Consider the following 13,358-nt stretch of genomic DNA (forward strand, 5'->3'; position numbering starts at 1 on the left):
GCACAATTGATTGTAATTAAACGTGAGATAGAACTTTGAATTGAGGAGGGAATCTCCAAATCGGTGATTGAATCTGATACTGAATCGATTATCAAATTCCTTAATAGAAAAAGAGTCTTTTACATGACTTTTGCTCAACTGTTTAAGACATTTGGTCTAGGTTTTTTATAAATGTATTTAGAGAAGAGAACAATAATACTAACTGGCTCTTTTTTTTGTGCTACGAGGAGCATGATGGCCTCTTCCTAGATTGATTCAGTAATATAACTGTTTTGCTTTTGGAAAAAAAACAAAAGAAATCTCAACAGCCACGATCACCAGCATGATAAACTCGCTTTAAAAATAAACAATTCAAACAAAGAAGGAAAAAGGTCGACCTCTTCATTTAACTCATCTTTCTTCAGCTCGAAGATGTTACCATCTCTTGGATCTCTTTGATGCTTTTAACTTCTTGGAAATCCCAGCATATTCCTCTGCTTCATCACCATCTTCTTCTACCTTTTTCCTCCTCTTATTGCCATTGCTGTCCTTAATTTTCTAGTTAACCCAAAACCAAAAAAATTCAGTCGAAAGCTAATCCCCAATATGAAATATAATGCAATAAGAATTTGGATAAGGACTATACAAAAGAACAAATTAGAAACAGAAGTGAGATACCATGAGAGCAATCCTCTTGGCATCCGATACACGTTCCAAATATATAAGGACTTCAGTTTCATTTGCTGGGTATTCTGGTAGTTTTTTGCCTATAAAATAAATGGTACAAGTATATCAGTGCTTTCATAAGTCACACTATATGACAGAGAGCATAACAAAAGATAGTGAAGCCAACCAATGAGCTGCTCTATCTGTAGGTACCACTCAACCTCATACTGATTCACCAAAGATAACGCCAACCCAGATCGCCCAGCACGTGCGGTTCTGCCCACACGATGGACATAATCCTGCAGTATGTCAGTCAGTACAAATTACGACATTATTTGAATGAAAAACCACAAGAAAAAAAAATTCCACTGGTACTTAGCAAAATTAAGGGTGATAGAGCACCAAAACCATTATAATGGCTTAAAAGTGGTGGTATCAAAAGACTATCAGGATTTTGGAAGAGTTTATATATGGAACCCATCTCAGTACAATTCAAATTCTCAAAAAGAAGAAAAGGATATCCAACCTATCATGGTACATAGTAACATGAGGCAGTGGTTGATGGCAAAACTACTAATTACAAGGTTATCTCGAAAGAACATTTAGAAAGTAGTTTCAATGCAAATGTCAAATGTATCCTACAGTACTGCAAAGACAAAATTATTTACAGATATAGTAAATGACCTAACCTAATTGAAAAAGATTTGTATCTAACCTATGAACCTAGTTGTATATCGTCCATTCTATAGACTTAGCTCGAATAATATTGGTAGTTCAGGATACAGAATTAAGAACATCAAAGTAATCCTCCAAATTATTAACTAAACTTTCTTAAAGGTTTAATATGAAATACTGACTGAATGCCCAAACAAATCATTTGACATTCATAAGGACCAACGTAAGTTCAAAAGTACGACTGAAATTCATTTCCTTAGATGATATGACTACCTTGATATTCATGTGAAACAAACTGATATCACGAGTAGGTAGTTAATCACAGTAGAATTTAGCAATACAGCCATCGGTATCGTATGCTCATCCTTAGGCAAGCAAAGAAAAACACTAAAAAGTATCATATGTACAGGAGAAAGGCCGGAACTACATTATACATGCATTTCGTGTTCAATTTTCAATTAATCAAGATGGGAAAGCAAGGTTTTAAATACCAGTCATTATCAAGATCAGTGTTGAACATATATCTTGATACTAGTACAAATCCGTTCATTTTTATTTTTTATTAGTTTGTTTAATAATACCGGGCAGTATAAATCGGTAAACCACTCGATATATTGGTACCCTACTGGTTGATGGCCTATTGTACTTGGTCGCAAACTAAGATTTACATCCATGATGTGAAGAAATGTTTGATTAAGATTCTTTTTTCATAAATCAAAGGTGAGAAATGAAATGCACCATAAAAGCAATCTTTTCATCATGTGATTTAAGATGGAAAGTCAACAAGAAAATCCTTCCAGTAACTGACTACTTTTATTATTCAACTAAATAAACTTGATATTACTTAAGTTGTTCTAAGGCAAGAAACAAGTGTGAAATATAAGGTGGGAAGTCAGCGAGAAGGTCTTTATGCTATCTGACTCTATATTATTCAACTAGATAAACATGGAATAAGTTTTTTCAAGGCAAGAAATGTTGTCGACTACAGGAATTACTGGCCGCAACAGGCATTAAGAAAATGTGATGAACAATAATAAAGGGGGAAAACATGAACCTTAGAATTTGTAGGTATGTCATAATTTATAACTACATCAACTGAAGGGATGTCAAGTCCCCTGCTTGCAACATCAGTGCATATAAGGATGTTGCAGTTTCCTGATTTAAATCTGTTTAAAGCCCCCAACCTCTTAGCCTGTCAAATCAATTCCATAGAAGAAAAAGGTTAAGTCATTACTGCAGAAAATACTAATGACAAAGTTTCTAGTAATGTAAAGAGAAAAGGTCAGTTTCAAATTGCATGCTATAGTCAGAATAATGTTCACACAAGTTAATTATTCAACAAATGGATATCCATGTCTTTTTCAAAGAAAAATAGTTACCTGGCTCATTTGACCACTGATAGGGATGGCATTCATACCAATGTTCCGGAGAACTAGAGAGAGAAGTCGTGTCGACTCGCATGTTCGGGTGAATACCATTGACATGCTTCCAGACATCTCAGTCAAAATGTAAACCAGATAACAATCCTGAACCAAACAAGAAGTCAATGGGTCAACTAGATCAACCAAATGAGACAATTGTCAACTATATCTGACACAGGAATGATAATATTTCAGTAATGAAGTACTATTACTTGCAGCCAATGTTTACAGTTACAGTCAGAAACCCATACAGTTCCCTGGTTGGATTAGTACGGTACCAGATGGTAGGGCCTACAATGTGTTGGTACACCTCGATACGGGTCCAGTCAAACGAGGGAGAGGATGAGGATGAGAATAAATAAGTAAATGAGGAACTGAGAAGGAGAAGGTGGATAAGGAGGAACCAGAGGAGGGGGTGGTGGTGGTAGTAGACGAGGAATCAAGCATGGAGACAGCGTAGGAGGCAAGTGGTGGCCGATGAGGAATGAGGAGAAGAAAGAGAAGAGGAGGAAGATGAGGAAAAGAACAGTGAACAGAATGAGATGATGGCTACGGTAATGCGAGGAAAAGGTGAGACAACGATGGCAAAGGCATAGGCAACTAGTGCTGCGAGACGAAGGAAAGAGATGGGAAAACAAAAGAAAAGAGGAAAACATTGGAACAAAAGAAAAGGCTGTTGAGGCTGTCAACAGCTGTTGACAGGGAGGAGGTAGGAGACAGCAACAGTGGAGGCTGCTAGGCATTGGAAAGAGAGGGAAATGAGAAGAAAACATGAAAAAGAAAGGAATCAAACAAAAGGTTATTCAGGCTATCAACTGTCAGCAGCTGTTTTGACAAGGGACTAAAAAGTTATATACAACTATTTTGACCTTGACAGGATAATTTTGCTTGGTCAGCATGCCAATTCCTATAAAATTGGTAATACCAGACTGTACTGGTACCACCTGGTATTTAAAACCTTGCTTAAAGCTAATATTACCAACTTATGAGGGCTAGCAGAACTGGTCCGCCCATCTATGTTTTGTTGATCAGCTTAAGAATCATTTGGAGCAGTGCTTATTGTGAGCATCTACTGCAGATATTGCCAGAAAACAGGGCACATCGAATAAATAACTTGCAGCCATATGCAAAATTCTAGTATGGTTTTCAACCTAGTTATTTACCATCTTAACAAACAATGGATTTAGAGATTATCTAGTCTAAATGGAGAAGCTTCACAATGACGTCCCCTTAATTTATTGAAAAAAAAAGAAATCCATAATCTAATTACATGCTTTACAAGGCTATCTTGTAAGGAAAACAAGTCTGGATGATGCAAAAGAATACAAAACTACTTGTGTTGTGTTAGAAATATTTTAAGCGATTTTTGCTATGATTGAATACTTTATGCAGTAAAACTACGATATATTGTTCCAAAGTCAGTTTCAACTTTCAACAACCTCATATCAAGTCAAAACTAAAATATAATTAAAACAAGATAAAGTAAGCAACCTTATACTTTGCTGGAACTAAGCGAAACTGTTGCTTCAATGTATCAACTGTGGAGTATTTAGAAGCAGCCTCAATCTGCAATCATCGATCAATTGATAGGCAAGCATTAGGGCAATACGGCCTTAAAAATGGAAGAGACTGCAAACATAAAATAAGAAAAATCGAAAACAATATCAGTGCCTACCTTCACAGGATTCCTAAGACAAGCCCGTTGAAGTTTGCTCACCTGTAGAAGAAACAAAAGTGTCTCAATCTGGAAAGACCCTCATATATTCCCATATTAATGTGTCTCAAAAAAAACAAATTTCATAGCATGTTCACCAATTTGATATGTTACCATGAAAGGCACACCTCAGAATATGATTCAGAAGCCATGACATGGATGTCACACATCTTTTTACAGATATCATACAATTGAAAAATGACAAAGCTAAAAGTAAGTATTGGTTATACACTCTCAATTATACACTTCTTCTTAACATTTATGAAAGATGGATTTGAATACCGGTCAAACTGGTACATACAGATTAATATTTACTGGTCTTAGTACTATCTAAACATATAGTTCTGTATTCATGCGTTAATTTTTTTATACCTTATTCAATGATACCACACGGGTACAGGTTGGTACACCACCCAGCAGACTGGCATCACATCAGTCTAATTAGTGACAGAACTGGAAGTGCATGGATTTTTCACTGGTCATTACCATGTTTGAACCCAATTCGATAAATGACAGAAAGGCCAAATAGAACTGATGTAGCATACACAAGCACAAATTGTTAGGTGCCTGCATAATGGCACTAGAGGAAATTAAAACACATGCATTAACTGTCAGATATCAATCAATAAAACAACAACTCATTTTCTAACAAAATCAAGAGCTATATCATAATAAGTAGGAATATTTATAGGAAAACCAAATCCTACATGAATTGATCCCAGCATGCAGCACCAAATTTGTCCCAGATAATTTAGGAAGAAGTATTTTCATTCAGACGATGGCACAGAAATTGCAAGTTTGTGTAACTAATGCTAGACGTATAGATCCTTGTCCCTGAAGCTTGATACAAAAGTCCACTTGGAAATGTATACTGACCTTTTTTGTCATAGTGGCTGAAAACAGGTACGTCTTTCTCTCAGCAGGAATAACCTTCAAAATATCATCAATTGCTTTCTCAAACTCCAAGTTGAGCAATCTATCAGCCTCATCTAGGACCTTACCATCAGAAGATCAAACCAGGTCATTTAATAAATAAATTCTCATAGTTTATACTGACATAATTCTTCACAACCACTATTTAAAGAAAAGAATAGATATGTAAAAGGTGTCACCCTTCTCAGTTGAGAATAAACATAGACACACCACACACCAACACAAACACATACACATACAAATGCATTTGTACACCCACACAGAATAAAAGTTGATATGCAATACGAGATGTCTGTCGCAATCAAATGCTTCTTAAATGGTTACTGCAGAATATTGTCAACCTCACTAACATAGAGTGAGAAATAAGCAAACAGCCTAAACTAATTAAAATGCTTGTTGAAAATCACACCCCATAAATTAATTAGTTTTACATGTGAACCTAACTACAGCAAATTTTTGAAAGGAAAAGGCCATATAATTGATGTCAAATAGTTCTTCTGAAAATCTTTTGTTGCAACTTACTCTTGGCTAGCATATTGCCACTGAAGTGATTTGACTATCTTCAGGTAAAATCATGGGCGTCAGGTTTGCAGCATGAATATTGTTTGGGTTCAATTTTAATCAGTTCTATAGCCAGTTTAAGAATTTAGGCAATTAAAGGTAGATGGCTATTAATTTTATCTATTGGTCACACATTGCAGAAGAAACAGTGCAAAGTATTGTAGTGTTAAAATAGCATGCTACAATAAGCTAGTTGGCAGATTACAATTTTAGTTTTTATTATAATTAAGCACTTTAAATAAAGTAGCTTCTTGCTATTTTTAGGAGTTCCGAGTCCTAAAAGAGTCTAATATGATTTAGGTCTACTTTAAAGTAAGATACTGATTATTAGCAGTGGAAATTTTGTATTCTATGAATTTGAAAAATGTTACGCACTTTTCCATGGCTGCCAAATCTCTAATAATCAATCTTCCTTCTATTTCTTCATCCCCTTCACTGTTTATTATTATTTACAATATTCTGTATCTTTCTTCCTGTAGCAGCCTTGTACTGCACATTGTGTTTTTGTCCCAACTATTTTAAGTCGGCTGTATACTGTATAGATGTGTTGTTGTCACTGAGCTGCATAAGAAACCATAGCCTAAGTTAAAATTGTTGTGACAACACATTGAATTCTCAGTGCCACAGCAGGACTTTAATCATTCAAATAATATACCAATATGTTGTTAATCTAATTAAATTTAATTGTGGAGCACCTATACCTCCATTCTAACATCACTGTAAGTTACTAGTGTTGGGCTGCACTCCATCTGACTCAACATGCCCTGGTAGCTTTAACAATGAAACTTCCTTCTCTAAATCTTTCAAAGCCCTTTAACATACTGGACAAAACAGTGCCATTGAACAAGTAAATATAGAAGTGCCCAAAAAAGAAAATAATGAGAGAAAAGCACTAAGAAGGTGCTACTACAATGCCAATCAAGGAGAAGAGTTGATGACTCCCTGAAAAAATTGAGTAGAAAGGAACATAGCTAGAAGTGAAACATTTACATAAAAGTTGTTGCATGGACAGAACCATTTCAGAAAAATGTTCGAACAAATTTATTGAATCCAACCAATTGACTTGGCCTCAATTTTTGTTGATGTATTCTCCATTGGTAAATGTAATCACTCATCTTATCACTTCACCAACAAACAAAATCAGAGCCTTGAGTCCTTTCTCGTGTGGGCAACCTAGTGGGCAATCATCATGTCTAACAGATGTAGGATTTACGTTAGCTAACATTTGCTAAATAATCCATGACTTGATGAATGGCCATATTATCAGAGGTTTACTCTAAAAGTGTGACACCTACAGCAGTTAATAATATTAGGACTTCTTAGATTTTCAGTGGTTTGCGTTATACATTGCCTAGCATTGGCATTTTTCAAGATTCTCATCATCTCTCGAGAAAAACTGACACACAACAATCATTCAGATCTTATTACAGAATGAGGTTTAGCATTTTAACATTGATCACTTTTGGTGCATAAAGTATCACTTTAATTTGTCTTTTAGCAAGAGCCTGAGATATCTTGTTAGTTTTAAAAGTCTTCTAATAACAAGCAGGAAGTCAAAGAACATGAATGTTGATTAATGCCAATGTAACTCCAGCATGCATATTACACATCAAACCATGTTCTATATAATGGCAGTTTAATCCTGGTTTTATAAGTTATGGTTCATCTTGATAAGAAAAAATACAAGCAATCGTTGTTGAAATGCACAGATATGCAAACTGGCTTTACCATGCCACATCCAGTGAGGATAGAGAAAAAGAATAACCTTGATCAGAATGAACTATAGCTTTGTTACAGCCACCAAACTTTTCAAACTTTCAATTTAGCGCACAATTCCTATGTAAGGCTTTAGCATTCAACAAGTGTACAGAAAATAAACAGATTGTATATCAACAGCAAATGCCTCTCGCTAGGTGCATTCACCACAATGGGCTAGCTCAAATCTCTGCATTTTCCCTGCATATCATGCAAGCAGTGCATAAACTAATGTAGATCCCTACAAAATTTAAGTATTGCAATTACAAATGCATTTTTAGGTTCAAATCCTGCACTTCCTCATTAGACCAAATTGGCCATAGATATACTTCTGAACTAATTCCTTTATCTATTATTTGCTTCCAACATCCTTGTTCCTCATGCATAGATCTCCATTCTCATGATTTCTTACTATAAGGTCATTCTCCATGCTTCAATGCCCTTGCATTGCATAGCCATGATTCTGGGATACGCATATGGTCTCAAATGCTCAGATCCAAACACCAAATTCACAAATAGGTTTCCAAATTGCAACTGCAGACACCCAAACAAGACACCCTAAATCCATAGATGCTGCATACGAGATGCAAGTTTCCACTAATGCAAAGGCATTCAACATTTCAATGATCTAAGCAATGCAGATATATCTTCCAATCAAAGAATTATGACTTTGCCAGGATGACACTAAACAGTAACTATCCTAACTTTTTCTCTCTGTTGCATGATAATATTAGAGTGCATTTAACTTTAAATTTTCACATATCTGCAATATAATTCAAAATATAATCACCAAGCTGTCTAATGCAAATCATAATTTAGGGTTCAGCACCATTAATAGTTAGTGAATTGATTATTTCTGATGAATAGAATATAATTGCTTGTTTCCACTAAAAATATAATCGAAACATAGAACTACAAAAATAACAAGTCATAACATCAAAAATGTAGATGGAGAATATTATACTTCTTGCAAACACACTTCACATCAACATGGTGCAATTGAGTCTTACCAAATACTTTATTGTGCGGAGACTAAAACCTTTTGTGTTAGTTAAATGATCCAATAGACGCCCAGGAGTTGCGACCTACAAGAAATAGCATTTGTCAGATGACACAGCATTGACGCTCGAGAGGCAGAATTGACTTGTTGAAAGCTTCAATGATGGAAGACAAAAGTAATTTTATCACAGACAACTGTGCATATCTAGCAGGAGCTCCAAGAGTGTCATATGTTTGGTTGTTACATAATTAGAAAGAGATGCAGAATGAGTAAATAGATTCCATGTCCTTTCTATGTTAAAATATATGCTAAATATAACTTTTTTCAAACAGATAATGAAATCAACTAAATTCTTTATGAGCCCATTGTTACCCATCTGAGTGGTTCACAATGGCCATAGAAAGCTAATATAAAGATTGGAGATAGACCCCAAATCAGCAAAGAATTAGAATTAGGCCATTACTGATAAGATTAGTCAACATAACCAAGGACTGCTGCTTAAAACAACATATTTGCTCATAAGTTCTATAAATGATGCACAACCTATGGTGTAAAACATCACATTACGAAAACACTAAATATAAAAATAAGCATGCTTAAAACAGCATGATTGCTTACTAAGTATTAGTAATAATCAGTGATTTAAATAGGTGCTCGCCTAAGCGCTCGGGTGAGGTGAGGAAAGGCCCGAGCGCCTTGTGTGTCCACTAGGCGACGCACTTCAATGAGGCGCTCGCCTAAACGCAGTCGCTGGGCACTTCGGGCGAGTGTCGGATTCAATTAAGCGAACCAAACCGGTTTAAGGCTGGTTCGGTTCGTAGTTTCTTACCTCAAAAGCCATGCTTCACGCCTGCGCAACCTCGAGAAACCCTAGTGCTGCTTCTGCCTCCGCCGCCGATGCTTTTTGCTGCTGCCTTCGCCGCAGACGCAGCGAACCGAGCCTTCCTTTGTTGTCGACAGATGAGTCCGACGGCCCACGTAACTTCCTTTGGAGCTTCCGTCACTGTCGTTGCTACTGTATGCAGCTTCCGCCGTTGCCACTGCAACTGTCCGCAGCTTTCGCCGCTGTCATTGCTACTGTCCGTAGCTTCTCTCGCTATCGTTGCTACTGTCCACAGCTTCCACTGCTATCATTTGCAGTGCTGCTGCAACAATCTTAAACTAACCCTCCGTCGCTATTGCTACCTCCCTCTGCTATTGGTAACATTTTTTCTCCCCCTCTAACTTTAAGTAATATATACTGTTAACAGTATATTTTTAATTTAATATCATAATTTTAATTTAAATAATTATATTTAAAATTATATTATATATTTTTTATATTTTAATATTTCAGAGAATTTTTTTTCTCCCACTCTAACTTAAGTAATATATTGTTAATAGTATATTTTTAATATAATATCATACTTTTATTTAAATATTATTATATTTTTAATTATATTATATATTGAGCGCCTTAGGAGTTTTGGGACCTTAGAGCCTTTTGGCACCTAACACTTTTTAAATCACTAGTAATAATCATCTACCTAAACCTCATCGGAATAAATTGCCAAAAAGATTATATTTACTGCATATTACCAAATAGTCTTTCTTCGTTGTTAAAAGTCTTTCGTTCTTCTAGAGATATTTCTTTTGGACAGAAAATAAGATAACATTGTAGGCCAGTATATTACTGATTGAAGAATGGACTGCCTGGGTAAGAACATAATATGAGAACATTTTGAATATTTCAGTACACCCTATGAAAAGGTACTTTGAGTTTGAAATAAAGTATTCATTCTATGATAACAAGTATAAATAAATTCTGAGACATATATAGGGGCATCTCATCTTAAAAATAGGCTTTTTTAAGTAACATCCTCCTCAACTTAGGAGCAAATTCAAGTCTCATTTCTGGTTTAAACTTGCGTGTGGTGACCACAGCTGATAATCCATTATCCATTTTTATTATTCAACGAGAGTAATGTGGCTAAATTGTAAAACCTACAAAGATCCTTTGGGTAAGAAACTTGAGTTTTGTTTTATCACATACTGCTATTATAAATTAAATGAAACCAAGTACTCAATAAGAACTCAAAAACCTTACCAGTAAAGTAGCTACACCAAGTATACAAAGTCACTAGTATAAATCATTATGACCTACAAGCCCTCTAAAAATTAACACAAAGGCAGACATACAACAAAAAATGATATCTACAACAACATACCACGATATGGGGACGCTTTCCAAGAGAAATTGCTTGCTGTGTCATGTCAACCCCTCCAACAAGCTGTGACAAAAAAAAGTTCAGCCAAAACGTCATACCAACATGAAAACATTAAAGCACAAATCAAGCCTTTAATATGATTAAATAAGAGCATCATCATTGAACTTCTCCATGAAGGAACTTTTGAACAAAAATAATGCATATTGATTACCATGTTGACATGATCGAGCACAACAAATTTTAAAAGAGACATGACCCCACTTTAAATGATCATACATCATATATTATGCAATAAAATTCCAGGATGAATTGTGTCATAAGCTTTTCTCGGAAATATACATGATTTATCAATTGGTATCATTCAACTCAATAAACAGTTGACAAAATATCATAAGTATAAGGCAAGGAAAACAAAATAACAGGTGCTGGATCCAGATGTACAAAAATTGTCTAACTAGATCCCAGAACTCACCACTGTACATTTTATGCCAATGCCAGACCCTAATGCTTCGAACTGCTCAGCAATCTGAATTGCCAACTCTCTGAAAACAATAAGGAACAAAACAAGAGGTGAGATCCATAATCACCAATTCACAGAACTTCTCACAAGGAAGATTCCAAGCAAGTAATTGCGAACGAACCTAGTAGGAGAAAGCACACAAGCAAAAAAGGGCTGTGGAGTCTCCAACAAAGCTTGAATAATCGGGATTGCAAAAGCTCCTGTCTTACCCGACCCCGTTTGAGCCAGACCGATAATGTCTTTCCCTATCAACCAACCAAACAAAGTTTTTCCACATTGTTTTTTTTTAATTTCTATATGAAAAAAAAAGCCACTGGATAATCTCGAACTTAACAAGACAAGAACGTCATGAAAAGTTACTAAAAAAGCCACAAGCGATAAGATACCTTCAAGGGCATACGGAATAGACTCGATCTGGATCTTCGTGGGGGCTTTCCACCCCAAGCTTTCGCATGCTTCCACCAATTCTTCTCTCACTCCAAGAGTTTTGAAAGTTTGCGGCGACCCATCCTCCGCCATCTCCGGAAACCTTCCCTTGCAAGAAGGAACAAAGCAGACGGTCCGCAGAAAGACAGCAATCGAGGACGGGAAATCGCGAGCGGAACAATCTGGTGGAACCCACAGACCCTTCAAAACCCTAACCCAGAGACTAAATCTAGGGCCAGAAGAGAGGACACGGAGAAGGAGGAGGAAAGGAGGCAACGGGAGGGGCAGGCGGTAGCGCCGCCGCTTGAAGAAGAAGAAGAAGAAGAGGAGGTGGGCGTGCCTTGGGTGTCACCGCAGTCGCCGCCGCAGATGATAGAGAGCAGCAGGGGCTAGCAAGGCGGGGGAGGATGTCTCTTTGGCAGGGTTATGCATATGCATTAACTTAATAAAGTTTGGACATATTTGTATTTCCGGAAAATTTAATCTCTCCAAAAAAAACCCCTGCTTTGAAAGATAACAATTAATCCCCGCTTTCGATTGTTTGCTGCCCGGCAAACCTACCTTAATTTTTTTTTTTTTCCTTAAGAAAAGCTGTCCTAAATAAATCATGACAATAAGGCCGGTTTAAGTCAATCAATATTATGGATGTCCTAAATAAATAATAACCAATAAAATCAAAAACTATATATATATATATAATCTTAATAAATATATAAAATATAAAATATTATAAAAATTAAAATTATGATTATAATAAAATAAAATTCATATTATTGAATTAAAAAATTAATATAATATAATAAATACATTAAATAAATTAATAAATGTTAACTATTAATTGTAAAAATTCTCAAAATTTGAAAAAACCTTGAAAATGACTTACAATAATATTATGATGACTATTTTTTCTCTATTTAATTTTTAACAAAATGTATTTTTTACTGATTTCAAGGTTTAATTTTACACAAATTGAGATGAATTTATAACTCTTGTGGCAAAAAAATATTTGAATATTGTAAAAGAAGATATTTTAAAAGTTTTGATTAAAAAAATAGAGACCTGAATTATTCTGTATTTTAATAAATTGATATCGGTTTTTTTTTTATCATATTCAAAACACAATGTAACCTCATTAAAAACTATTGTAATTCACACCTTCTACATTTTACCAAAAATTTTAAATTGTTAGAAACTTCGAATACAACTTATAAAAGCCTGAATGACTAACTATTCTACATTTGAAGTCTTTTAAAATAGGTTTTGTTTACTAATTTCAACTTTAAAATGTTGAATTTGTATCGATTTTTTAAGTTTTGCCTAATTCGAGGTGAATTTACAGCCATTTGGGAAAATCACTTAAATATTATCATAAATTTGAAATTATCATAAAAGATTTTTTGATGTTTTGAGAAAAAAAAAATTTATGCTGTATTATTCTAAAACAGTATAATTATGTCCAAAAATAGTGTAGCACATCTTTCATTTTTTTTCAAAAATTTTA

The 13,358-nt window shown here is 35.1% G+C and overlaps 1 protein-coding gene across 2 annotated transcripts; it reads right to left on the minus strand.

The window, feature by feature from the left end:
- Positions 1 to 74: 74 nt before the first annotated feature.
- On the minus strand, positions 75 to 12,286 carry LOC135620350 (DEAD-box ATP-dependent RNA helicase 10-like). 2 transcript variants are annotated; one of them, XM_065123267.1, is made up of 14 exons: positions 12,198 to 12,263; positions 11,818 to 12,039; positions 11,553 to 11,676; positions 11,384 to 11,453; positions 10,912 to 10,974; positions 8,715 to 8,789; positions 5,332 to 5,451; positions 4,417 to 4,458; positions 4,233 to 4,307; positions 2,700 to 2,846; positions 2,375 to 2,512; positions 833 to 944; positions 658 to 746; positions 75 to 537 (listed from the first exon to the last, which is right to left on the minus strand). In XM_065123267.1, the coding sequence occupies exons 2-14, from the start codon at positions 11,948 to 11,950 to the stop codon at positions 415 to 417; spliced, it is 1,311 nt and encodes a 436-aa protein (XP_064979339.1). In that variant the 5' UTR covers positions 11,951 to 12,039; positions 12,198 to 12,263; the 3' UTR covers positions 75 to 414. The 2 variants fall into 2 exon arrangements, with proteins under 2 accessions (XP_064979339.1, XP_064979338.1); XM_065123266.1 differs by having other exon boundaries at positions 11,818 to 12,286.
- Between the last annotated feature and the right edge of the window lie 1,072 nt (positions 12,287 to 13,358).

Source organism: Musa acuminata, chromosome BXJ2-8, assembly GCF_036884655.1.
Source record: "Musa acuminata AAA Group cultivar baxijiao chromosome BXJ2-8, Cavendish_Baxijiao_AAA, whole genome shotgun sequence".
Classification (NCBI taxonomy): domain Eukaryota; kingdom Viridiplantae; phylum Streptophyta; class Magnoliopsida; order Zingiberales; family Musaceae; genus Musa; species Musa acuminata.